The following is a 27,726-nucleotide window of genomic DNA, read 5'->3' as shown; positions in this document are numbered from 1 at the left end:
CACCCATATGACTGTCAGCAGATTTCTCAACAGAAACACTTCAGGCCAGAAGGGAGTGGCATGAAGTTTTCAAAGAAATGAGAAGCAAGAACCTGAACCAAGATTGCTTTATCCAGCAAGGTTATCATTTAAAATTGAAGGTGAAATAAAGAGCTTCCCAGACAAAAGAAGGCTAAAGGAGTTCAGTACCACCAAACCAGCATTATAAGAAATGCGAAAATGACTGCTTTAAGTAGAAGAAATATATAGAGAAATATATAGAGAAAGGAAAAATGGCATTAAATAAGTATATATCAATAGTAACTTTAAATGTAAACAGGTTAAATGCTACAATCAAAAGACATAGGGTAGCTGAATGGATAAGAAAACATGACAGATATATATGCTGTCTATAAGAGATCACCTCAGAACAAGAGATTCACACAGTTGAAAGTGAAGGGATGAAAAACATATTTCATGCAAATGGAAACAAAAAATAGCTGGGATAACAATACTTATTTCTGACAAAACAGACTTCAAAATAAAGACCATAACAAGAGACAAAGAAAGTCACTACATAATACTAAAGGGATTGATCCAACAGAAGGATATAACCCTTATAAACACATGGGAGCATTTAAATATATATAAAAAAAAATTGTTGGTGGACTTTAAGGGTGAGATCAACAGCAATACAGTCATAGTAGGAGACTTTAACACCCTACTGCCATCACTGGATAGATCATCCAGACAATATTATCAAAGATAGACCACATGTTAGGACACAAAACAAGTCTTTACAAGTTCAAGAAGGTTGCAGTCATATCAAGCATCTTCTTGGATCACAAAGGCATGAACCTAGAAATCAATCACTATAAAAAACCCCCAAAATATTCAAACACGTGGAGGCTAAATGGCATGTTATTAAACAATGAATGGGTTACTAATGAGCTCAAGGTAGAAATCCAAATCTTCCTGGAAACAAATGAAAATGAACAGACAACAACCCCAAATCTGTGGGACACAGTGAAAGCAGTCCCGAGAGGGAAGCTCATAGCAGTACAGACATACATCAAGAAACAAGAAAAAGCTCTAATAAACTATCTAACACTACAGCTAAAAGAATTAGAAAGAGAACAGCAAGAAAAGCCCAGAGGAAGTAGAAGGAAGGAGAAAAAAAGCTCAGATCAGAAATTAATGACATAGAGACTTAAAAATCAATACAAAAGATCAATGAAACCAAGAGCTTGTTCTTTGAAAAGATAAATAAGATTGATGAACCTTATGCCAGATTCACCAAGAAACAAAGAGAGAGGACCCAAATAAATAGAATCAGAAATAAAAGAGGCAATATAACAACTGACACCACAGAAATACAAAGAATCATAATAAAATACTATGGGCAGCTATATGTCAACAAACTGGACAACCTGGGTGAAGTGGACAAATTACTAGAAACATACAATCTTCCAAAACTCAATCAGGAAGAATCGGAAAACTTGAATAGGCAGAAAACTACTGATGAAACAGAAGCAGTAATCAAAAAACTTCCAGCAAACAAAAGTCTGGGACCAGATGGATTTACAGGTGAGTATTACCAAATGTTCAAAGAAGAATTAACACTATTCTCCTCCAACTATTCCAGAAAATTCAAGAGGAAGAAAGGCTCCCAAGCTCTTTTTATGAGGCCAGCATTATCCTAATCCCAAAACCAGATACAGACACTACAAAGAAAGAAAATTACAGGCCAATATCCCTGATGAACATAGATGCTAAAACCTCAACAAAACACTAGCAAATCAGATCCAGCAATACATTAAAAAAATCATACACCACAACCAAGTGGGATTTATTCCAGGGATGCAAGGCTGGTATAATATTCACAAATCAATAAATGTTATACATCACATAAACAAAATGAAGGACAAAACCCATATGATCATATCAATAGGCGCAGAAAAAAACATTTGACAAAATCCAGCACCTATTTCTGATAAAAACTCTCACAAAGTGGGAATAGAGGGATCATACCTCAACATAATAAAGGCCATATATGACAAACCTAAGGCCAACGTCATACTCAGTGGTCAAAAACTAAAACCATTTCCCTTAAAAACAGGAACAAGACAAGGTTGTATGCTTTCACCACTCTTATTCAACATAGCACTGGAAGTCCTAGCCACAGCAATCAGACAATAAGAAAAAAGAAAAGGTGTTCAAATTGGAAAGGAGAAAGTAAAACTGTCATTATTTGCAAATGGCATGATATTCTACATAGAAAACCCTAAAGACTCCACCAAAGTAATACTAGATTTAATAAATGATTTCGGCAAGGTAGCAGGATACATAATTAACATCCAAAAATTAATGGTATTTTTATACACCAATAATGAAGTCTCAGAAAGAGAAATGAAAAAAAAAAAATACCATTTACCACTGCAACTAAAAAAATAAGACACCTTGGAATAAAGTTAACTAAGGATGTAAAAGACCTATACTCAGAAAACTATAGGACACTGAAAAAAAAAAAATCTAGAGGGAGATACAAACAAGTGGAAGAATATACCATGTTCATGGATTGGAAGAATTAATATCATTAAAATGTCCATACTACCTAAAGCAATCTATAGATTCAACACAATTCCTATTAAAATACTAATAGCATATTTCACAGAACTAGAACAAATATTCCAAAAATTTATATGGAACCAAAAAAGACTCCAAATAGTCGCAGCAATCTTGAGAAAGAAGAACAGAGTTGGAGGGATCACTATACCAGATATCAAACTATACTAGAAAGCCATTGTAATCAAAATAGCCTGGTACTGGCACAAACACAGGGATATAGATTAATGGAACAGAACAGAGACCCCAGAAAACAACCCATGTCATTATGGTCAATGAATATTTGACAAAGGAGGGAAGACCACACAATGGAGTAAAGACAGCATCTTCAATAAATAGTGTTGAGAAAACTGGTCAGATACATGCAAAAAATGAAACTAGACCAACAACTTACACACCATACACAAGAATAAATTCAAAATGGATAAAAGACTTAAAAATAAGTCATGAAACCTTAAAAATCTCGGAAGAAAACATAGGCAGTAAAATCATAGACATGTTGGGTAGTGAAATTTTTGCTGAGACATCTCCTAGGACAAGAGAAAAAAAGGAAAAAAAATAAACAAATGGGACTATATCAAACTAAAAAGCTTCTGCACAGCATTCGAAACCATCTTCAAGGTACAAAGGGAACCAATGGTTTGGGAGAACATATTTGCCAATGACACATCTGATAAAGGATTAATTTCCAAAATATACAAAGAACTCATAGAACTCAACACCAGAAAGACAATCCAATTGAAAAATGGGCAAAGAAACTGAATAGACACTTCTCCAAAGAGGACATACGGATGGCCAAGAGACATGTGAAAAAACACTCAAAGTCACTAATCATCAGAGAGATGCAAATTAAAACCACAATAAGATGTCACTTCACACCTGTCAGAATGGCTGCCATCAAGAAATCAACAAACGACAAGTGTTGGAGAGGATGTGGAGAAAAGGGAACCCTAGTACACTGCTGGTGGGAATGCAGACTGGTGCAGCCACTATGGAACACACTATGATAGTTCCTCAAAAAATTAAAAATGGAACTGCCTATTGACCCAGTGATTCCACTTCTAGGGATATATCCTAAGAATCTCTAAACCCCAATCAAAAAGAATATATGCACCCTTATCTTCATAGCAGCGCAATTTACAATAGTTAAGATCTGGAAACAACCCATGTGTCCATCAGTAGATGAGTGGATAAAAAAGCTGTGGGACATTTACACCATGGAACACTATGCTGCTTTAAAAAAAGGATCTCTTATCCTTTGGGACAGCATGGATGGACCTGGAGAATATTATGCTAATCGAAATAAGCCAGTCAGAGAAAAACAAATATCACATGATCTCACTCATATGTGGAATCTAAGGGACAAAATAAATTGAGGAACAAGATAGGACCACAGACATGAAAGCATGAGACAGACTGACAGGTCTCAAAGGGAAGGTGGGAAGAGGGCAGGAAGAGATTAACCAAAGAATTTATAAGTATATATGCACAGCTCAGGGACACAGACAATAGACAGGTGAAGACCTGAACTGGTGGGAGATAGGAGGATGAGGGTAAAGGGGAGAAAATGGGGATATGTGTAATACTCTCAACAATAAAATAAATTAAAATAAATAAATACATAAATAAGTAAATAAAACAGAGCTCAAAGCTTCCCAAGGAGGAAAGCAGAGAAGTATATCCTGGTGATTTAGGGAGAAGAATGACACTTAAATGTATCATTTAAAAATGCTTTTGTAAAAAACAATTGGGACTGTTTGCATTAATTGTGACATCTAAGGAACTAAAGATTTTTTATTGTTTATTTTTTTAAGTAGAAAAGAAGCCAAAGGGAAAAGTTTTTGACATAGTGTCAGGAAGTCACAGACAAGGCCCATCTGTAGCAAAGGGCGGTTGGGTATTTGGAGAAATAATTCCACTTGTGGAATTGTTCTTATGAACTTTAAGCTTCAGTAAAAGAAAATAAAAATCACTGAGCTGTGTTTCATGTTTAAGACACCTGTCAGAACCTTATTTCTCTTGGCACTTCCCAGATAAATGTGTGACATGTGTGACAAGTGTTTTTGTCTTCACAAGTGAACCAATGGGTTTGTACTTAATAGGCCCAAGGAAAAGTCCTTCTCTTCTGAGAAACTTGAGGCACAAGCTAAAGACAGCCATTTGAAAACACTTCAAAACATATCACATATGAATTAACACCAAGGCAAAGAAATATGACCAAATAAATGTAAGCACAGGGATGATGAGGCCAGCAACCAAATAGTTGCTATGTATTGCCTGGAATCCAAAATTGTATTAAAAGTTCTTAGTAGATAGCCCATAGAGGAGCATAGAAATCATAGAACTAGAGGCCTTCAGGAATCTTCGAATTCTTGAACAACTATAACATTTTATAAATGAAAAAAAAGATGTAGCAAATTAAGTGATACTAAAGAAACAAAGGGTAATGGCTGAGTTAACAGTAAAATGAACAATCCCTTGATTCCAGGCTAGTGCACAGTCATTCAGTCTCTACTTCAGTCTAGTTTTAATGGAGTAGGCAGCATAGTTATCCTGAGAAAGTCACATTACGTCAGATCACGGTTTCACATCACTATGGTAGCAAGTTGACATTTGAGACTCACAAGGTGAGCAGTACATTCCCAGATTCACGTAAACATTTAAGCATGATAAGGTGGGACAGAAATCCATCACTATGTGAAGAATGTAGGGAGTGCAATGGTTTATCTTCAACTCGTTCAAATACATATTTTTTCAGGCTATATTAAAGATTTAGCTTCATCACAATAAATAAGAGAGTGGCTGCATATTCTGTGTAGAATGTAGTCACAGAGCTCTGGTAATTATCAGTTCCCCTGTTTTATAGGAGAAACACGTAGAAGAGTGAGTTAAATCAGGAAAGATTTCAACTCATCCAATTTAAGACATGGCTGCCCTCATTTGTGGCTATCTGTAGGCTGCTAATGTGTTATGAGAACCTTCTGGGTGGACTGGGTGGGGGTGCTGCAGGAGGTTTTCATAAGCTTTCAGTCCTAGAGTCAACATCTGAAGTCACGACAACCCTCACTAGACATTTTTCTATATCATGAGGTACAGAAATTCTGAGAAGTTTTAGAAATCATAGTCATCTCTGTTAAAAAGATCAGAATATGAAAGCTTAGGTGCTGGTACACAAAGGTAAAACACTGGTACCTGCATGAAAACTGGTGTAAAACCAATTCTATCAAATCATTTTTTTTCTCTCAATCAGTTATCATTTCTTTTATCTTTGGATTTATTTCTTCCTTCATGATATTGACATGGAAATAACAAAAATGAGCTCTACAGACAGGCAGAAATTAACATAAACATCTAGAAATGTCACCTGGAAATCACAATAGTGGAATACTTTATTTCACCTTTTCTTCTGGAAAAAAAAAAAGCCTCAAAGTAAGCTCAATGCCTATTTAAAAGATTATATTTTATATAATCAAGAGGCTTATAGAAAGATAAAGTTAAAGGCATTTTATAAATAGAAGTATTCTTTTGGAACACCAAAATCCCAATTTTTTAAATGAGTTAATATATATTTTGTTTCTGTTTTCAAACATATCTAAAATAATCATTTTTCTGTTTTTAAAATGACCTATAACCCCTAGGCAAGAATTACTTTCATTTAAAGTTTCTTCCTACCTTTCTTTATTTTTTTAAAAACTATTTAACACATAGGTTATGTTAACATTTGTCCTTAATGATGGAGCCAAGCCAAGAATATATTATCAAAGTTCTGTGAGTTAACACACTGCCTCCAGAGCTGTGATATTTCTTAATAATTAACAGCCTCTAAAACAAGCTAGTCATCATTTCATGATTAAGGGGCAGAATTATAGGTGTTTGCTTTGGAAAAAAGTCTCAAATCCACGATTAAAAAGAGTAACATTGACTTTTAAAAGCACTGTTCATGCTGATTTCAGAAGCACTGTTTAGAAGATGACAGGTATAATTTTCTTTACAATACAGATTTGTAGGGTCTTTATTGTTGCTTTAACTCTTTTTGTAACACACCATCTTTGCTGGGTTGATCAATACAGCAAGGGCCTCTGGATAATACTACAGAGTGGAAGACACTCCACCTTGAACCGGTGACTAAAATGGAAATTTGTTGTTTAATGAAAGTGAGAGATTATTTTAACCGTGAGGGACGTGTGAACATTTAGACATGGAAGTGTTTATATACTAATATTTGAGGAAAATATGAAACGGCAGGGAGAGCCTGTTCCTGGCCCGATCCTATTCTAGGGAGACAGAGTGCAGTGTCTGTGCAGGGCAGGGAAGGTGAGGGCGGAGAAGCAGAGGCTCACCTGTATTCTCCAAAAGTGCCATCGTCTTCCTTCATAGGCTGGATTTCAGGGTCAGCATGGGCATCTTCCTTTTCTTTAACTAAAAATTTCAAAATGACATTCTTATCTATTGCTCCTGTGCTTCCTTATGCAAAGTTTTTAAGAGTACGCTCTGAGATCTATGCAGTGGAAAACACTTCTACACAACCATATAGGTTGTATAACATTAACCCTATAAGGAAAGCAATGTCAAACATCATGACAGCAAGACTCGGTTCATGCATTATTTCCTCCGGTAGAATTCAGGTACCTTCACCCTCTGCTTGCTGGTTGTAGGTGTTATTTCAGCACCTATGACCTATGTGGAGCCTAAGGAAGCAGAGTCACTAATATCTTCAAAGCACAGATTAGTTTACTTCCACCAAATGTCTTTTGATCCTTGACAATGTTTAGGCTCCCATTAGATTAAAAAAGAGAAAAATTGTTTGAACAGAAAGTCCAAATTTATGGCTCTGTAAAGATATACTTATTGATATCTACATGACTTACCCTCAAGATTTCTTTTTACTTCAATGGATAATTATACAGCATTATAGGTAATTTTAATCTTTATTTCTTACCTGGATATTTACCACCCTTGTTTCTTCTGATGAAGCAAACAATCAGCAAAATTAAGATAAGGAGAGCAACAGCACACATTAGACCAATAAACCAGCCTTGAGTAGCAATGTCCACCTGTCGGCTTGCCATCGCTGGAAAACAAATAAATCGTGTTAGTGGGAGTGAGTTAAGGGAGAGATGAGAACTGTTGTAGTCTTTTGTATACAAAATTGCCATAGTATATAAACTTTTATATATTTTACATGTGGCCCCAAACTGGAATCTGTCAATTATCAACCAGGTGTTAGATAAATACTGAACTTTGAAAAATCTTAATTAAAACAATTCAAATAGAGAAATCTGAATGCTAATACCATTAAATGTTAACAAATTCTGCTAACATTGTGTTCACAGTTATTTCAACTACATAGTCTCAGTGGAAATATAGTCACAAACAAATTAACAGATTTACTGTTTATAATATAAATTGTTCATTAAGTACCGTGGTAAAAATATAAGACTGAATTTTAAATGGAACAGAATGTATACATTTAATGGAGTATTTTTCTTTCAAAGGAACCACTTTAGAGGCTAAAATATCATTGCAATGATGCTGCCATTTTCCAAAATGTTTTGAAAACCTGTTAAAAAAGAACACTTTCCACTAAGAAACCTGTCCATATAAGATAATCAGACTTATTATTTTATATATCAATTTTCACTCAAAATGTTCCTTAGATTTGTCATTCATCTCCTTTGTTATTCATATTATTTATAAGAGATAGTTCTGGATGACTTTTCCAAATTTCTGAAAAATCCAATTTATCCTCAAGAGATCAATATTCAATATTGCTTAGGATCCATTTAAAAAACTTTGAAATACTGATCAGTGGCATCATTACTGGAATAAGTGACCAGTTTAGAGAGAAAATACTCATTCACATGTATACATGTTCTTTAAGTCGTCATCTATTCTGTTTGAGTCAATAAATGTGAAGCCTCTTTTTCAACCAGTGGCAGTGTGCAAATCTCCTAAGAAAAACATGGAATAATTAGCATTTCTAGTATTATTCAAAAGTGTCAATCAAATGGGACAAAGTGCAGCATCACTGGCTATTCAGACATGCCCATGAGGATTTGTTTAAATAAATCGGTATAAAGCTTTTTTTTAAAAGGCCTTTTTCTCTTTTGACCATAATCAAGATAATCAAGATTAAAGGTTTCTTCTTTTGATTTATAAGCATGCCTCTGTCTGTCATGCTTTTAATTTGACTGGGTTTCTTTTGAATACATTTAATATTATTGGGTTAGGTGTATGTGATCTCTGGATGCAGAAATAAGCACGGCTACATGTATCCTAGGTTCTGATATATGTGCAAAAGTGGCACCTCTTGCCTTTTTTCTCCACAAAAAATATAGGGAGAACAATGAAATGCTTAGAATCAAGTGTGAAGAGGAGTGTGAAAAATGTGTGGATGTGTGTTTAAGAAATAAAATGAGAAGAGGAAATACATTATCTGGAATATAAATCAAATGCCAGTAGCCTTTCCCCTTGTGCCTCATTGGTGAGAGGGGTTTTGTATCATAACTTGATACAACTGAAGCACCAGTATAGACGGTGCTCCCCTTCCACACACGGACCACAGTGACGATGCAGATGAAGATGGTCATAATGAGAGCTTACATTTTGAAATTCTGACTATCTGTGAGGCACTGTGCTGGGAGAGAAAAAAATCTCATTTAATCTTCACAACAATCCTTTGAGATAAGCATGAGGAAGAAATCCATGCCCAGAGAGGGTAAAGAACTTGTCCAAGAGTTAGAATTCGACCCGAGCCTGTCTGACTCCAGGGTACGTGGTAGTAGCCATTGTGCTCTACTGCTATGCCTCCCTGAATACACACCCAGACATCAAACCTGCAGCAGTCTTTACAACAATAAAATGCTGCAGGGACTTTCCATTCTGAGACAGGTAAAAATATTTTAGATGCTCTATGGCAATATATTTCTGTCAATTCTCACATGGTCTTTGTGTGCTTTTTCTTCAAAACTGAACCCAAAACCAACTGGTGTAAGTCTATTGAATATTTGATTGAAGTTATAAAGAGTTTTTAGTGTGCTTAACGATTTATAGCCTTGTCATAAGTAGTATCTACATTTACATTTTTTCCTCTAATTAAATGCAGCAGATGAGGGCAGAATGCAATGAGATACTCAAGAGCTGGCACTGACACTGTCTTATAAAGATGGTGACTGTCAAGAAGGAACTGCCTACGGCAGCCTGCTACTATGCAACTATGCAAAAAAAGGGACATCCAAATTCACCTTGAATTTTTGCTAAAGAAAAAAGTACCACATATTTCACTACCCCATTATTTAAGATTAGGCAGACACAGAACGTTAATAGGTGCGTGTGTGTGCATACACACATATACATACATACACACAGAAGTGCACCAGAAGTTGATATAAAACAAAAATTATGTGAGTTAAAATAATTTCTATCAATTTCCTACCCATATAAGGAGGGCTCTAAAACCCACAATGACTATGAAAGACTTCAAGTCTTCCCAGGGCATTTTAAAATCATCTTAACTACAGATGATTTTATAAACCCAAGTCATGGCCACCATTGTGCATCACACACACACACACACACACACACACACACACACACACACACAATGAAGCCTGTGGGGCTTTTTCTTACTGAATTCTATTTTCAATGGGTGGGTTAGTGATAGGATTGGTAGAAGAGAGAAAAGATTTTAAATTTATCTAAAACTTTTATAATAAAATTATATTCATGTATTACTTGAGTAATTCAGAAAGCCATAAATTAAACAAATACACAAATATTAAGAATATCAAAAAAGAAAATAAGCCAGAGGAATGAAATTTGCTGTTTCTTAGAAGTTAGTTTTGATAACTGTCTCTTGCTATGGAATTGCTTGTTGTCTCATGGATAATCTGTGCTCTGTGCTTGTAGTTCTCTGAGGAAAATGAAATGTTCTGAGTACTTAGAATAATAAAATAAACATGGAAGAGACAGTGAGACGAATGGCTATAAAGAATCCATTGTATAATAAATACCCTGTTCTGTTAAAATAGTTAAAAATGTATAGAAAGGGAAAAAATTACCTTGGCTAAAGTTTGGAGGCAGGTGACAGGCCTCAGTAAAAACAAATCTGCTTGAAATCCTTTGTGATATGACAGAAGACGACATGGGTAGTTGAGGGAAAGAGGGGAGAAGGCAGGAAGAGGAGGTGGGGTCCTATTAGGAGTGTGGGTGAGAGGCACAGCATCAGGACACTGCCCGCAGTTCTGTTTGATTTGGTGTTCAACTTGTGCCACAGGAAAAAATTAAGAAATATATCTTAAAAATCTCAGACTATCAAAGGCAGGGATGGTGTCATGTTAAGAAGATTCATGAAACAAGCATAGATGAAAGTTGAAGACTCAAGAACAACTCAGAGAAGCAGCTATCCGACTCAAGAAGAACTCAGAGAAACAGCTAATTAATGCAAAGTTAAAATTAGCCCTAGTGGTGTGCTTCCCTGCCCAGTACTGACACAGTCGCAGAGCCCAGCAAGGAGGGGGGAGAAGCAAGAGCCGCAGAAGGCGGTGCTCTGACCCCGAGTTAACCAGCGCCAGCGGCCGGCGGGGCAGAGCGAGGAAACGGGGAGAACAGGGGAGCTGCGTTTATAACACATATCTGCTCCTGGAGGCAATACACTAAGGTTGCTAGGGTTTTATCAATATTTACTCTTTTTAATAGTTACGTTTATATGTAAAAGGTGACAATAACTGGTTGTGGCCTTGTCCTGTTTCTCCATTGCTGGCACACGAGAGTGGCTCACTCGTTATGACTGCTCATCTTGAATCATGTGTCAGCTGCAGCTGGAATTGTAGATATAGCAACACTTAAGAATTTCTATTTTTCTAAAGGGTTTGCTGTCTGTCCTATAAAAGGTTTTATGGGTGGAATATAACTCTAGCTAGGTCTGCACGCTGGGAGTGCACTGGACTGTGGGTCCACAAGAGCTGGGAAGACTAAGTGGTTATTTCTGAGACCACACATTTCCCTTTTGTGTGGACATCTGTGACCCTGAATTAGGGGGTAGGCTGAGCCTCTAACCCAAGCTCTCCCACATTCTAGCTGGGTGACAAGCAGGCCCTCTATCTCGCATTACACATCACAGACATGATGTGTAAGTGGGTAATAACTCTGCCTACTTCATAGGATTGTTGTAAGGACTGAATGAGAAAAGCCATGAAAACCATTCTCCTGGTATAGATTAGAACTGATTTAATGCTAGTGCTGTTATTATTACTAGTATTCTAGCTGTAAGTGGACAGAATATCTACTTGAGCTTTTAGTATTTTGAAATTAAAAATTATCAGTAACAAGCATCTTGTAACACTGTCAATTGATATTCATCTTTTAAATTTAATACAGCATTTTCCTAGAACTCTGTACACAAATGAATATGAAAATACAAAGAACAGAATAACAGAAAAAATTTTCTTTAATATTATGAATTTAGCACATACATACTGAAAAATGTAGTTTAGTAAATTATTATTACCTTTGGTTTCTCTTTCTTTTTAGAAATCACTTTTGATTGTATATTTTCTAAATTATAAGAAATGACTTTAAAATCATAATGCTTGGGTAATAAAAGACACAAAAAAATACATTTTGCCTATAGGTTCTACAGGAAATGCAACATTTCCTTAAGAATGCATGAAATGACTGAACATAACATGTATGAATCACAAAATGAACACATACCACACAACCCTTCTTTAAATTTAAGTAAGCAGGGATTGTTTTTCACCTTGTGAGTAAATATGAATATTTTTTACTCTTATATGAACATTTCTTTTTAATTTTAGAGACTTTAATTATCACATGTGTTCTGATAATGTTCAAATAACTAATACAGATACAGGCAGTCAAATATGGTGTGATAACAATGAAATACATAAACTGAACAATTTCTTGTTCTATACAAATTTAACAATATTCACATCAGTTGTCTAACCAAACTGCAGGGCTCTGCTGGGTTATAGTTCATTTTGACATGAACAATTGTGACTTTATCAATGAGTTATTTCAGCTTCAAAAGCATTTCAAAAATTCTATTCTAACTAGGAGGGAAAGTTCATACATGGAAATGATGTGAAAGATTGAATTACCTAAATAATGTAAGTTAAGAATCATATTTAGCTCTGTCTTTGTAATGGTTATGGCAATATGTGATTAGAAGATGATTTGTTCAATTCTGTAATTCATTTGATATAAAGAGCCAAAGACAATAAAAACCCATCTCCCAACCCAACTGGACCCCATAGAAAGACATTCATAGGCCTTTCCATAGCGGCACAACTGGCCCCCATCTCCAGCTGAAGTGTTCAGTGGCTTCACCTCTGAGCATGAGCCAGAACTGGCATGGTGTGCACCTCACCTGGGCCTGTCTCAAACACATCCTCTGAACTCACAAAACCAGAGTCCCCCTCAGCACCAACTCGAACTTTGTATGCTGTTCCTGGCATTAGACCCTTTAACCCAAAGAAGCTCCGAGAACCATTTACAATTTCTTTCCTCCATTCTTCTTTGCCTATGGAAATGTTGCAAAAACAATGAATTATAATATTTTAAGGGACTGGAAGTCACGTAAATGCTTTAAGAAAGAAAAATTCTTTATAAGCTAAAGACAAAATCTAGGACGTGTAGGTATATCATTTTAGGTCAAGTCAAATAAATCAATTAAGATGAAGAACTACAGGAAAGTGTCCTCAAGAAAAATGGACTGAGTGTCCAGATTGCAATATTTTGTACGTTCCCATTGTATTAAATCTTCTTTTTAATACAAAGAAGACTTCTTTGCCTGCACCTTTCTTTATAACACTATTGAGTTTTTCTATTAATGTGTATAAAAAGAACTGTTAAATGAACTTAAATGACTTAAATGAACTTTGGGAAGAATTTCTTTTAAGATTAACAAGATTAATCTTTTAGTAAAGTTAAATGCTTTCAAACTTATCCAAGTTATAGATTTAACCTTTCCTGAATATTGGTTTTCCTAAAGGAATAGTTATTTATGAAAATATTTATTTGCCTGACAAAGGCCTAAGCAGAAAGTTGGACTATGTTCACATTTCATAAGCACATTCCGTGGCCATCCAGCTTGTTAGGCGCGGAGCACACTGAGTTAAGGAGGCGGCTCTCGGTTTTCATTAACTGCTGGAAGTTAAAGCTGCCCCATCTTCCTGTGGAAGTGGCAGAATGTAAGTAGGGAGCCTGATTCAGGAATACCTCAAACACTGACATAAAAGTGGTGATTTTCTGCAGTCTGATAAAATTCTGTTGGGTAGTATCAGCAAAATGACTACTTTAAGTCAGTTTGATTTCTGATACTTCAAGGCCCAATTTGAACAAACTTTTCTCCTTTCCTATTATACTTACAAATATAATTATTCATTATTACTCTTATTTACATGTTGTGGCTATAGAACAGTTTTAAGTACTATGATATGAAAATAACATATGCAATGGAACTTACTATATCCCTTGTTTTAAATAACAGGAACAAAACAGGTTCTTTGTTATGTATAACATATATAGATTGAGGGTTCACAATAATATTTTTTTGTAGATAAATCGGATTCATTTAATTGGATCAAGTTATTTTTCAAGATTGATCCACAGTAAATCCTTTAAAATGTTCTTAATCTTATTAAATGTATCCCCCAAATTAAAAACCGGGTAATGAAGTTGTTTCTTACTGCCAGCTACACCATATTCAACATAAAAGTTGATATGCTCTGGTCCCTCATATTCCCAACTGATATTGGCATAGGTCTCAGCAGCTGCGACAGTAAGTTTGCTGATCCTGGGATTTACTGCTTGAAATAAATATACAACAGAAAAATAAAACAAACAATCAAATTGCAACACCATACACACAAATATAAAATAAAGTACTCTGAAACTGTGCAAATAAAACTGAATTAGAATTTACTGCTGAAATTTAGGGTTCAGTCTACTTCACTTTCATTATAGACAGGTTTTTCATTTATTAAACTACAGCATTAGGACACAAATCAATAATCAGAAATAGTGATGCACAATGTTAAAATTTACGAGTTCTATTATATGGGTCCTGAATAATGTGAACTGTTGTCCATTAAACACAGTCCCAGGAAACATCAAAGTCTTCATTTACTGATATATGAGGGGGTGTGGGACGGCTGAACAAAGCCGGGGGCAGAGGTCACAGACTGCAAGGTAAAACCCAACACTAGGTGGCTACTTTTCAATTCTATTTATCATCTCAATTGGGGTCTTTAAACAATTTGTGTTAGGGTGAGAAAGGATGCTTCTTAGAATAGTGGCTTTTGACCTCTTTTGAGTCAGAAACTTCTTTAAGAATCTGCCTCTGGGAGTTCAGGAACGCCAGGTGAGGAACACCTGGTTTGGAGGATGTTGGACGGTTAGGGTACGCTGGAAGAAAAGCTGCAAAAAGAATCACCAAATACACTTTTATCTAAAGTTAAGAAAGAAGAAATAAAAGAACTGTTTCACTTGACACATCCCAGAGAGCAAGACAATCTTACCTTCTAAGTGTTCATTACATATCATGTTCTGAAAAATCATGCTGCAACCTACGTAGCCTCTTAAGAACCAAATTATGGAGATTAGACAACACTATATACTTGCTACTGAGTAAAGGCAACATCTGTAGTTATTAAAAGATGTTATTTGGCCATCTGAGACTGACAATTATCTCAGCCTTGCTGCAAGTGCCTAAACTCAACATGATATATTTACAGATATATTAACTTGGGTAGTTAAAACTGGTAAAATCAGTTTATTATCCCAGAGAAAACATCCTGGGATAGTAAATCAGAAGGTTTACTCAGACTCTAAAATTAAATTTCAATTTATGTTGTATAATTAGAAGTTAAAGACCTCTACCAAAAGGCCTCTACTAAATCTAAAATGTGATGAATGGCACTACTTAGGATACAAAAGAGAAGTATATTAAGAAATTAAACAATGCACTTGACCTCTGAGATATAATTCACCATCACATGTATATTGTGAGCCCCTTCGTGCTAAGGGTGGGAAACAGCAGAAAGAAAAAACTGATTATTGAATTTGTAGAGTCCTGTGGACCTAACCGATTTTGCACCTAAAGGAATAGATAACGATAGGAACATGATCAATAAACAGAGACAGTAAATATGAACATGTGTGTAAAACATCAGTGGCAAAGAACCCAGGCAAAACATTATTCTTCTTTAAAAGTTTTTGGAATCATGGAACTGAGGGATTTAGTCTGACGTAATTATGGAAGATGCTCAAGGCAGAACCGTGCTGAAATACTGCTACCAGCAGAGCATTTAGCTTATTCTTAAAGACACCCAGAGAAGATATTGCAATTTTCTGATGTTATGCTGTTTGGCCACTTTTGACAGAGAATTGTAACTTTCCTTGCTTTAATTCCACATTCATCCACCTTTTTACTAAACAAATACTCACTGAGCACTTATGATGTGCTGAACAATGTTTCCTGGGACGTGCTAATGTCATCTCTCAGCTGGGCTTTCTCAGGAGTCTGCTCTAGTCTCTCTTACTACTGTCTTTCTTTGTAGATCCACCAGTGTAGGTACCTACATTTTAGCTTCTAAACTACATATCTGATCCTGACATATGTGTTTAAAATGTGGAGTTGACTGAACTCTGCCAATAGGTAAATGCAAATTCCTTAGCAAGGCAAGCATGGCCCTTAAGGGTAATTCTGGACTCACCTCTCTTTTTAGTCACATCTCAGGTTTTCTTTCCCATGTTTTTGCGAAACTGGACTTTTGGGCATAACTCAAATGTCCTGTAGGTTTTCAAACCCCATGCCTTTGCTTATTACCCTCTCAAGAATTTATACACCAACTCCTCCTCCCCCCAACTCACCTGCCAAAATTCTATTTGCCTCAAGGCCCAGTTTATTATTACTTTCTTTGTGAAGTTTTTCCTGATCCTGTCTGGCAAAACAAATGATTCACTCTTCTATGTTCATATAATATTTTGTTCAAATAACTAGTTTAGAATCTATGTTTACCCTTTTTCCTATGTTGGTCTTAACTGACTGTGTTTTACAATCTAGATACACATTGTCTTATAAAGGACTGTTGCACTTTACGTGCCAGGTAGACCTTAGATGTTAAACTTGATTGAACTTATTGTTCAGATCAAATAATATTGTAAACTTTAAACTTGATTTTAAGTTTTTGGTTTAGTTTTTCCTGTTTCTTGACCTAATCAGTAGTGGTGGCACCAACTCTGATATATAGTTAGTCTGACCACAGAGAGGATGTCACCAGCTCCTCAGTGCCCTCCTTTTAATTAACAGTTAGCTACTAATTAGGTCAAGAAACAGGTTCCATTTCTGACTTGCCACTTAGTTTCTCCCTATTGCTGTGCCCTAACTAGCCACTTCACAAAAGTGTTCTGAAGACTGGTCCCAAGGGTGAGAAAGTAAAAGCTATGGATAAAGCAGTGCCCATCCATCAGCAATACTGAGACCTTAACTCAAATCCATTATCTGCATGTTTCGGTTCATTTTCACAGATACCTTCACAGGTCTATTTTCTAGCGTACCAGACACAAAACTATTTAAAGGGACACAGAAATTGAACAAAAGCAGCCGAACAACTACAATTCTTACAGAGATATTGAAAACAAAACAAGGACATGGATCAAAATAAGTGACTCCTGAAGATCTTAAGAGTATTTCCACAATCAAAGTCAGGAGAGTGGTAAGGAAAAGGGAAAGTAGGCATAATACGGCTAAAGGAATTATCCTGGCTGCTTCTTCGTGGTTTAAATAATCCTTTCTGTAATTATATATTTGTAAGCTTGAGTTTCATTAACATCTCTTAAAATATGTCAGAACGTTAAAAAATATAAACTTAAATGCATCTTTTCCCCCCTCTTTGATCAGAAGTTAAATAAAATCACTGAGGCTGGTGTTTCTATAGCTAAGGGTATCACAGGTTTTCTATCAATAATTTATCTCTTCTTTATTCTCTTCCATGTTGTTTTAAATTAAAATATAAAATACATATAAAAGTATTAAAATTTGCAAGGAATGTGGAGCACTTTTATTCTTCCCTTTTCTTGGAGAGTAACTAAACTCCACCTAGACAAGAAAAATAGAGAAGATAAAATTTTTTTCTTAGATTAAAAATAGAAATATTTTTCATAGAGGAAAACCCAGGATAACAAATTCTTTTTGAGCAGCTTAAAGTCTTATCAGTAAAATATCATAATTTTATGCAAGCAATGTTTAATTACTGGTGAACTATTAAAAGAAACAATTTAGAAAATAAGCATAGATTTAGCTTTCTTTGAAACTTTAAATTCTATTTCTCTTCTTATCTGAGAGCCATCTGATTTTAGCACTGGTGGTTTCAAGAACCTTCTGATACTCCATTTTTACTTGTCTCTATAATCATAAGTAATTCACAATTCAATTTAGTAACATTAAATGGTAAAACCTAAACTATTTTAATAAATATTTATTTTAGTTAGTTTTAATTCATTAAAATAAGCAGGTGATGTTTTTTCTAGTGGATTGCATTTCCTATTCTAACATGACAAGTCAACGGAAAACGCAGACTCTCTTCACAGGCAGCCCCGCTGCAACACAGTTACTCTGCTGGTGAGTCCCAGCAGAGCAGCAGTGACGCCCACTGCACAGGGAAAGGGGCCAGGCTTTCTCTAGCCTGCTTCACTGAAAGGTTATGAGGGGACCCAGCAGTAAATTACTGTAAAACAACCATGGATTTTAATTGATATCTAATTATCCCAGGAAAGAATACATATAAAAGAATACATATAAAAGAATACATATAAAATACATATCTTTTTACAATATTGTAAAAATTTTGAATTTTTACAACTTTGTTCAAGCTTAAAAATACATATATAACATATTAAGATTACCAAAAATGGCTACAGCTCTTACTCAGTCATTCCCAAATCTATCTAATCTATATTTGATAATTTACCAAGACTCTGAATATAAGCAGATTTCTAAGAAAACAGAAGAGATATATCAGGCCTAAGCTCACAAGATTTGAATAATTTAGGACAAAGCACTTATTTCTCTCAGTCTTTTTCTTCATTCCTATTTGTACTCATTTAGTCTGTCAAAGCCCAAGAAAACCCCTGTCCAGGGGTACCCCACATGAAACCAGTGTCCAAGGCTAACAGAACAACCAATAGCCAAGGGTTAAAGACAGGATCTTTGGGACTGCTTCAAGTGGAAGACACACTACAACTTATTCGAGCACCATTCTCCCAACAAATCTTTCTCATCCAGAGATCTATGAGAAACAAAGGAGAACAAAAGTAACCCATTGTGATGATTCGCTATTACCCAGGAGGAGGAGACTCGAGCAGTTTGGTGACGACAGGATGGAGTAACACAACTGAGTAGAGCATGCAGGCAGACTGAAAGACTTGCTCTTGGGGGATCCTGGTGGGGGGAACCTTTAGTCTCAGGCCAGTTAGAGGGTATCACTAAGCCAAAATTTCAAATGGACAGTGTAGTGTAATGCCAGCAAAATGAACACTGTATCTATGAGGAGTGTAGCTAAATCAGATTAGAATGGAAAGCTCAATTGATCTGATTTCTCATAGGCTATTTTCATCACAGGACTAATATTTCTGACATGCGTGACATGGCCATATAGAGGATCTGTGACAAATCCACAGTTTTGGTCCTGTCTGATCCAGCCACAATCATATCATTAAAAGCTAAGATTAGGACTTGCACCAGGGATAAGTCTTCAGAAAAGTCTTAGAAAAATTTAATGTGGAGCTTTCTATTTGTAAAAAAGACTAAATATTAATTTCAAAGCCAAGATTTTCCAAGATCTTCTCTTTCTTTTGCTGTTTCAAAGCTTATTTTATTTTCTCTTTTAACCCATGCTGCACTTCCCCATGTTTAACATTGCAAATTTCACACATGTATAAAGTCATGCAGATGAATTATTTTACCTTTGCCTGCACCTACATCAGGTGGAAGAATACCAGCTTTAATGAAGGGAAACAGAAATAGGACACTATATAATTAAATGTAACACATCCAAGAGCATGTAAAGCTATATAAAAACATTTATTAAAATGCTAAAGCATGCAAGAAGAATGAAGTGTACCATATCAGGTACAGGGCACAAAGACATGTTGGTGTCCCAAACTTACCCAGTAATCAAATCCACATTATACTTAAGGTACATTATTCATGCTTGCCTATTATGTAAGAAGGCTTAGGATATCTCAAACCAATTTTGAGGTAGAAATGTAAATTTCTTAGCTATGGAAGATAATAAAATAAATAATCCTTAAACAAATCTACAATTTAGAGACACGTAAAAGGAGAAGATCTTTCACAATACTTTTGATCATTTTTATTGAATCTAAAGCCTTTCAAGATAATTTTTAAAACTGTGAAAGAGCCCAGCGACATGGCTCAGTGGTTGAGCACTGACCTATGATCCAGGAGATCGAGGTTCGATTCCCTATTAGGGCACATGCCTGGGTTGTGGATTTGATCCCTAGTGGGGGCATGCAGGAGGCAGCTGATCAATGACTCTCACCACTGATATTTCTATCTCTCTCTTTCCTTCCCCCTTCCTCTCTCTGAAATCAATAAATATATATTTTTTAAAAAACTATGAAAAAAGTGTTAATTTCTTTTCTAGATACTTCAATGGTGCTATTTTGCTTTCTCTATACCAGATGGCGTACCAAGGTACAAAGTCCCATGCTCAAACACAAAATAAATGTACTATTTAATAACTATTTCAATTTCATTGCTAGAAAACCTAAATCAATTTGTGGATTAGCAAATTATTTTCTGGGAACCAAGACTAGAACTAGAGTTACTTATATTTATTTGTAAATATCTATGTATGCCTGTGTGTGCATATATATTTGCATTACATGTATGTGTATGTATATGCTTGTGTATGTATATATGTAAAGTTGTAGAAAGGAAAAACCAGTACCTTGAACTTCAAATTCAAGTGTGGCAAAATATTGTAATTTCCCACTCTCACCTCAATATTTTAATACAAGTCAAAAAATTTTATATGGACTTGGAAAACAAATATCAAGCCATTATTCTAATGTGAATTAAATAATTGATTTTATATATGTCTGAATGAGAAATTACAAATAAGTGTTTGTATTAATTGGGTAAGATGAATACTCCACGGTCAGAAGAAAAGAGAAAGCATAAATTGAAGTTAAAGATTTTTGTTTTACAATATTTATGGTTTTGTGGATTTTATACATACCCATCTTACCTTCATCCACAGTTGTCACTGCTTCCTCTGTTATTTGACTTCCTGATCCTGCTGATGTTTGTGCAGAGAAATAAAACTTATACCGAGTGCTGAAATTTAAATTTTTTAAAGTCCAACGTGTCTTGTTGGCAGGGATTTTCAAGTCTACCAGTGGGCCTAATTCATGGGTGCTGTTAACTGTTAAGAAGAAATAACAAAAAAGAGCATTTCCCATTAATTGCTACAGAAACACTATCATAAATAAATGTGTCCACCAAAAATGTCAAGCTTGGATTACACTGATTTTTGTAACCCTATTCACTCTTTGTCTGACATAACTGATGACCTTCTACAGCTCCTATAATATGGCATAAAAAGGGGAAATATATTCTCCATTGGCTTCTAAGCTAAGGGAATTTTATAGTTGAATCACAATAGTATTTCTCATCTCAGTGTTTTTGCAGGTGGAGTATATATTGTAAAATAATCCCAAACCTCATCTTCAGAGGACTTGTACCAAAGGAATCCTCTTCTTACTATTTTCTAGTTATAGATAATGTCTACCTAATCAAAGATAGAACATACCTAAACTCCATGCTCAAAGGTCTGTAGTCATCTACAGAACACAGAATACTTAATTTTCTATACCATATGTGTATTTTTTCTTTAAAAGGTATGATTTGAAGTTCCTTCTGGAATAACACTTGAAGGAATATGTATATATTCTACAACTATAAAGAAATAACCCATTGGTATTCTAAGATAACAGTTAATTTCCTTTTTCCTTTTTAAACCACATTTTCCCTTTTCTCTTCTCCCAATAACTTACTTGGCTGATATTTTAAGGTGTACTCAGTCAAAATGCCATTCGGGTGGCTTGGTGGATCCCATTCCAAAGTGAGAGAGTCTAGTGTTGGATTAACAATCTTCAAAGAAGATGGGGCACTGGGAACTTATAATGAGAACACAGTCAACAAAAAGGGTTTTCAATATTTCTAAATGTATTAAAATGACATATTTCACCATGTTCACACAATTCATCAAGGTTTTTGTTTTTTTGTAATACATTCTTCTTCCTGATTCAGCTGAAAAAACATTGATAGAAACCTGTGACAGGTACCTTTTTCTCTATTCTCTTCCTCTTTTTTCTCACTATTTCCATTTAAATTCATTAAAACTATTCTCTCAAAATAGATAGACTTTGTCTTTATATGAACCCAAACCAATATTTTTAGAAGAGACAATAAATTTAATAAAATTTTAAAAAGAGACTGTATTTATTTATTTCATGAATGGTGTCTTAATTAAAAGCAAACTAGCAACCCTGGCTGGGCAGCTCAGGTGGTTAGAATGTTGTCCTGATACACCAAGGTTGCAGGTTTGATCCCTGACCAGGGCTCATACAAGAACCCTCCAATGAAGGCATCTCTCTCTCTCTCTCTCTCTCTCTCTCTCTCTCTCTCTCTCTCTCTCCTTCCTCTCTCAAGTCAATCTATAAAAAAATAAAATAAAAAATAAAAAAGGATTATTATGCTAAGCAAAATAAGCCAGTCAGAGAGAGACAAATATCACATGATCTCACTTATACGTGGAATCTAATGAACAAAATAAACTGATGAACAAAATAGGTTCAGAGTATGGAAGCATGGAACAGACTGATAGATCGGAGGGGAGGAGGTAGGTGGGGGGTGGGAAGAGATTAACCGAAGAACATGTATGCATATGTGCATGGCCCATGGACACAGACAAGAGTGTGGGGAAGGCCTGGGGTGGGACAGGGGCTGGAGAGGGTAGAAAAAGAGGGAAAATGGGGGACATCTGTAACACTGTCAGCAATAAAAAAAGAAACTTACTTTAGTATTTGTGTAATAAAAGTCTACTGGAACTACAAAAATAAAATTAAAATAAAAGCATATTAGTGACTAAGTGAAACTATTCTAATCTGATCTTTGAGTAGAAGCAGCTGTGTTCTGGGCTATTAAGGGCTATTTTCCCTAACAAACCAGGTGTCTCTGAACAACCTGCCTGCTGGGCTGTTGGCATGAGCCAGCCTGCCCAGGTGCAGAGTAGTTCTCATACTGAGGACAGACGCCCAGAATCTTGTGGCAACAGACAAAAGACCTAGTTCTGGCAAACCCTGGCTCTGGGGCAGGCCTGCAGGGTGTCAGGCTCTCTGTGGCAGGGGTTGACAAATTACCAAAGGAGACAAGCCTGGGCTTTTATCCACTCCTTCAAGAGGATGATGGATGGTGGCAGCTCTACCTCATGATCATTACCTCCTCTGCCCAACCTACCACATTTCCTAGACCCATTAATGGCACCACTCTTCTGCTAGCCAGAAACCAGGGAGTCATCCTGAATTACTCCCTCTGCCTCATTTCCACCATCTCCTGGGACATGAAATCCTGTCAATTCTACTTAATTCATCTCAACCACACCTATTCCCTCCTCTGCTCTCTGCCACCACCCCATTTAAGGGCCTCCATGGCCTTTGCCTGGGCCTAGAACATACCTGGCATTCAGTTCTAAGCTTCCTCTAAACCAATAAGTGGTTCCTAACTTTGGAAGGTCACAGACCCCTTTGAGAATTTAATGACAGCCATAAATACTCTAGAAAAATATACAACTTCTCCCACTATACTGGTGTTCACGGAGCTCCTTAAACCCATTCACTGATCCTCTATGAGGCTACAGCCCCAGGTTAAGAGCCTCTGGCTTGATATCCAGTATGTAAGACCATCTGTGATATAGCTCCTTCCTCACTGACCTTCCCCTCTTTTTTCACCATTCCCAGCTACACAACTTGCAGTTCCCTGAAGGAGCCATGTTGCATACCTTTGTGTCTTTGAACATACTACTTCCTCTCTGCTTTATCCTTCCATCCCCTGGTCATCTCTTCTATGACACCTTCCCCTGAACCACCTAAAGGACCACTGTGGAGTCTCACTAGGGAAAGCCTTGAGTGGAAGAAGCCCTTAACCTCTCAGGAGAATGACACAGAGGACCAGCAATCACAATGAATGGGAGCCGGGACACAGTATGACTTCAGAGACTGTTGGGAAGCTGCTGATGTCATGAGCCCTTCAACCAGGAGCCAGAACAGAATTTGCCTGTGAACTGCTTTTATCTAAAAGAACTAATGAATCCATAAACGTTATCTGGCTCATTTTCAATACTGGCTTGAGGCAAAATTCAAAATAGGTAAGGCCAATTTTCAGTGCCTTTTCAAATCCCTCTTTCTTACTTATGGACCCTCTCTCCCTTATCTACTAAGCTCCCATGTCCCTGTCCAAATTCCTCCTGTCCCCACTCCCACACAATGTATATGTGGGCCTCTCTTCCTCTTCCCCTTGCAGTGGGATGACTTGCAATGGCTTTTCCCTTCTCTTCCCAACCTGTTTTGTCAAGACTTCCAACCTCTAACTCAGCTCATCTTTAGCATAAACTCTGCAGGTGCACTGAGAAAGAAGTAAACTATGACCTCTAAGAAAATTATTTTCTTTTCCAGTTGTTTTTCTTAAGGTAGCACATTTAATTCCCATGCTCCAGATGAGGTAACTGAGGTTTATAGAAGTTATATGACTTGCTTCCAGTCAGGAAATTAATGACCCAAATAAACATCAAATTAGCAAGGTTTCTGACAGTGTGACTAAGTGTGGAGAAAAAAATATAAGTCAAGAGAGGGGATTTTAGGGCAGCATTTTGTGATCTGAAGCCTTCATACCTTCAATCCACATAAGAGCTGACATTTTGCCAGCTTGTGCGTGCTGTGTTCATCTATGGGAAAATCACAATTGGCTTCCAGAATATACTTTATTTGGGTGCCCTTCTGTCATACAAAGCCTCTCAGCATGTGCCACATGTTGCTAGAATCTGAGACACGTCCACCTCATACCTCCTTCTGGAGTATAAAAGATTCTGTCTGGGCTGGCTGGGCCTTCCCCTTTCCCATTGACCACGCGGACATTCAGTGTGTAGTGGCTGAAGGGATCCAGCCCGGGCAACATGCCGTGGGTCTTGCTGCCCTGGAAAGTGAGAATCTTTTTCTCAATGTGGCGTCTGTTTCTTTTTGATGAATTCTGGGCCTTCCAGTAGTAAATCTGAAATAGCAAGAACAAAATGTCAGGGATGTATAAGGAGGCAACAATTAAATTTTGTGGGGTTTTCCCCCAGAAAATTCCCTTGGTGCATTTTAGATTATTAGCAAAACTAAAAAATATTGATTCTGAAGCAAGAGAGTAAGAAGCCCACAGATAATGAGGAAAGTCAAATTAAGAGCACGTGATGAAGTTGGGCTATACTATTTTGTTGCACGAATATAAGTGAAATAAATGAAATAGTATGACATCCATACAGTTCTTTCTAAAAGACAATAGAAGGATTTAAGTGTCATATAAAATGTTCTAAAAGTAAAAATTACTGATCAATATTTATATACTTTTCCAGAGTTAATAGAACTTCATGTACAATATATCACTTTTAGTTTAGTCCTAAAAAACACAGCAAAGCTTTTATTATTATTATTCCCATAGTACAGATGAGCCTCTGGGTTAGCAAGTGGCTTGTCCAAAGCCACAGGGCAATCATGGGAGACAGTGAACCCTCCACTCCAAGTCTGGGGCTTTCACACTTATTTTCTGTATTATATTGTAGTTGATTAACAAAGTGTTGATTAACTTTGGCTAAAAATCCAGAATTGTTGTGTATTAAGTCCTCTTAAATTCTTCTTAGCAGTTTAAAGGCATTTTTAAGAAAAGTCAACATATACAGAATCTGGCAATGTTAGAGAAAAAAGAAAAAAATTGAACACGATGCAGTGAAAAAAGTGACCTCTAGGGGTCAGGGTTGACAAATCAAAGGAGTGACTTTTTTTTTTTGTAGATATAAAAACAGTTCTTTGACTATGGCTTAAAAAAAATCTCCCCACGGACACAGACAATAGTATGGAAGAGGCCTGGGGCCAGGAGTGGGTGCGGGGTGGAAGGGGTCAATGGAGAAAAGGAAGACATCTGTAATATTTCGAATAATAAAAAAAAAAAAGGAAAAAAAAGAAAAATACAGCTAGGAAAAAAAATCTCTATAAACCAGTCTTTCTGTGATTCCCAAGAAGGAAGATGACTGCTGTTCATAAGAATGACCCAGTTGGTACTTTATGATCTTAAAGTATAATCTGAATTATTTTTTAAAATGTCTACATTATTTTCAGGATAATTTGTGTATTCAACACATGTGGTCAGTATCTTTTTTAAGCTAGGTGCATTTTTAAACATTAGTTTTCCCCATTTTGTGCATGTTAATTGCTTAGTAGGTGAAACCTTAGATTATCTGTGGGAAAAATGGAGAAACATTTTTTTCTCACTTTGGATACAGTGAGATTTTGATTTAGTTTTAGCTGGGGTTGTTTAGATGTGACCTGCCTGAGGTGATAAACCAGAGGAACTCTCAAGAACTCCTCCAACCAAGAAAAGTATATCTGGCATTCACTGATGGGCTGTTCCTAAGGAAAAAAGAGGAAAGGTCTCTCTTCACTTACCCGATAGCCTTGCAGGTGTCCTCGGATACTTTTCAGAGGCACTGGGTCCCAGTGCACCTCAGCTAAGGTACTGTTCACCACGTTCACATGCACGTTCCCAGGAGCCACCATGGGGACTAGGGAAAGATAGGGAAGGAGGATAGAAGTATCAATGTTATTTTGAGTTTCATGCAAAAAAAGTCACTACCTAATAATTTTGGCTTTATTGAAGCATGCATCAGACCTATTCTATAAATTCTCAAGGACTGAGAGTAGATTTTTATATCTATTCACTTGACTTTGTAAGAATAACGTATCTTTTTTAAAAGTAATAATTTTTAACAGTCTGGACCTATTTTCTACATAGTAGGCTGTTTAAATTCAGAAGTGTTGAACAAAGTAATTGTTGCCTCTCTTCCTCCCATTCTAAGCACCTCTGGAAATAGACTTGGCTTGCACTTTGGTAACTCCATTTTGCTGGGAAAAAGTATAAATAAAACAGTATCAGACACTTACGGTCTTCTCCAGAATGTCCCATAACTACAGCTGGCTCTGGAGCAAACCCCACATCATTCAGAGCCTGAACTTTGATCAGGTATGGAACAAAGGTTGGCGTGCCCGAGACAATATATTTGGATACATTTGCCACAACCACAGACGTCCATTCATCATCACCATCTTTCTGGCGCCAGCTCACTTTGTACTGAAGGCCTGGCCCATTAGATTCGAAACCATTCAAGGGCTACAAGAAAAGCCAAATAATCAGAGCTTATAAAACAGATCGACTGCACAACCTTTTTACAGGAAGAGCAAAACCAATTCCCAGACTTAAAAGTAAGCACTGAAACACTAAAATATAAGCTATTAACATATTCTCCAAGGACCTTTTATCTTTTTTTCATTTTTGATGAAATTCAAACCTTGTTTGGGGTCAACATTTCAAAGATTGTTAATCTGTATCTTGAAGTAATATATACCACATAAGCCTCTCAAACTCTGGCTCCATAGTCAAGGGCGGGCGACTTAACACATTCAGTTATATAGATTCCTTGATATATTCCTATTGGTGTGATAGTCCCTTATTTCTATTTCATTTGGAGACTGAAACTTGTGAACTGCTTCTTTCTTCATTAAAAGACAGTTGGTTTGTCACTCTATCCTGTTTCTACATTTATGTATGTATATAACTATGTACAAATATATGTTTGCATAGAAGTTTGGATGAACAGATCTAACTAAAATAAGTTTTAAAATTACATGTTAGTTTTCCTAGTCCAACAAATAGAGATAAGCGAAAAAAAAAAAAGACAGACAAAAGAAAGAAAAGAAAGA

At 36.3% G+C, this 27,726-nt stretch overlaps 1 protein-coding gene across 1 annotated transcript in view; it reads right to left on the bottom strand.

Moving 5' to 3' along the window:
* The window catches only part of NRCAM (neuronal cell adhesion molecule), a 320,485-nt gene that overhangs the window by 7,835 nt on the left and 284,924 nt on the right, over positions 1–27,726 (bottom strand). Inside the window, exons 22-31 of the mRNA XM_087821087.1 lie at positions 26,911–27,136; positions 26,416–26,531; positions 24,778–24,982; positions 21,712–21,834; positions 20,904–21,080; positions 19,594–19,629; positions 14,316–14,441; positions 12,995–13,147; positions 7,544–7,675; positions 6,945–7,023 (exon numbers count right to left, since the gene is read on the bottom strand). Coding sequence (XP_087677213.1) covers positions 6,945–7,023; positions 7,544–7,675; positions 12,995–13,147; positions 14,316–14,441; positions 19,594–19,629; positions 20,904–21,080; positions 21,712–21,834; positions 24,778–24,982; positions 26,416–26,531; positions 26,911–27,136 — 1,373 coding nt within the window. The remainder of the gene's footprint in view (positions 1–6,944; positions 7,024–7,543; positions 7,676–12,994; positions 13,148–14,315; positions 14,442–19,593; positions 19,630–20,903; positions 21,081–21,711; positions 21,835–24,777; positions 24,983–26,415; positions 26,532–26,910; positions 27,137–27,726) is intronic.

This window comes from Miniopterus natalensis, chromosome 10 (genome assembly GCF_054644295.1).
Source record: "Miniopterus natalensis isolate mMinNat1 chromosome 10, mMinNat1.hap1, whole genome shotgun sequence".
In the NCBI taxonomy this organism is placed as follows: Eukaryota; Metazoa; Chordata; class Mammalia; order Chiroptera; family Miniopteridae; genus Miniopterus; species Miniopterus natalensis.
The sequence above is the reverse complement of the archived record's forward strand: the minus strand, read 5'-3'. Positions and strand labels throughout refer to the sequence as shown.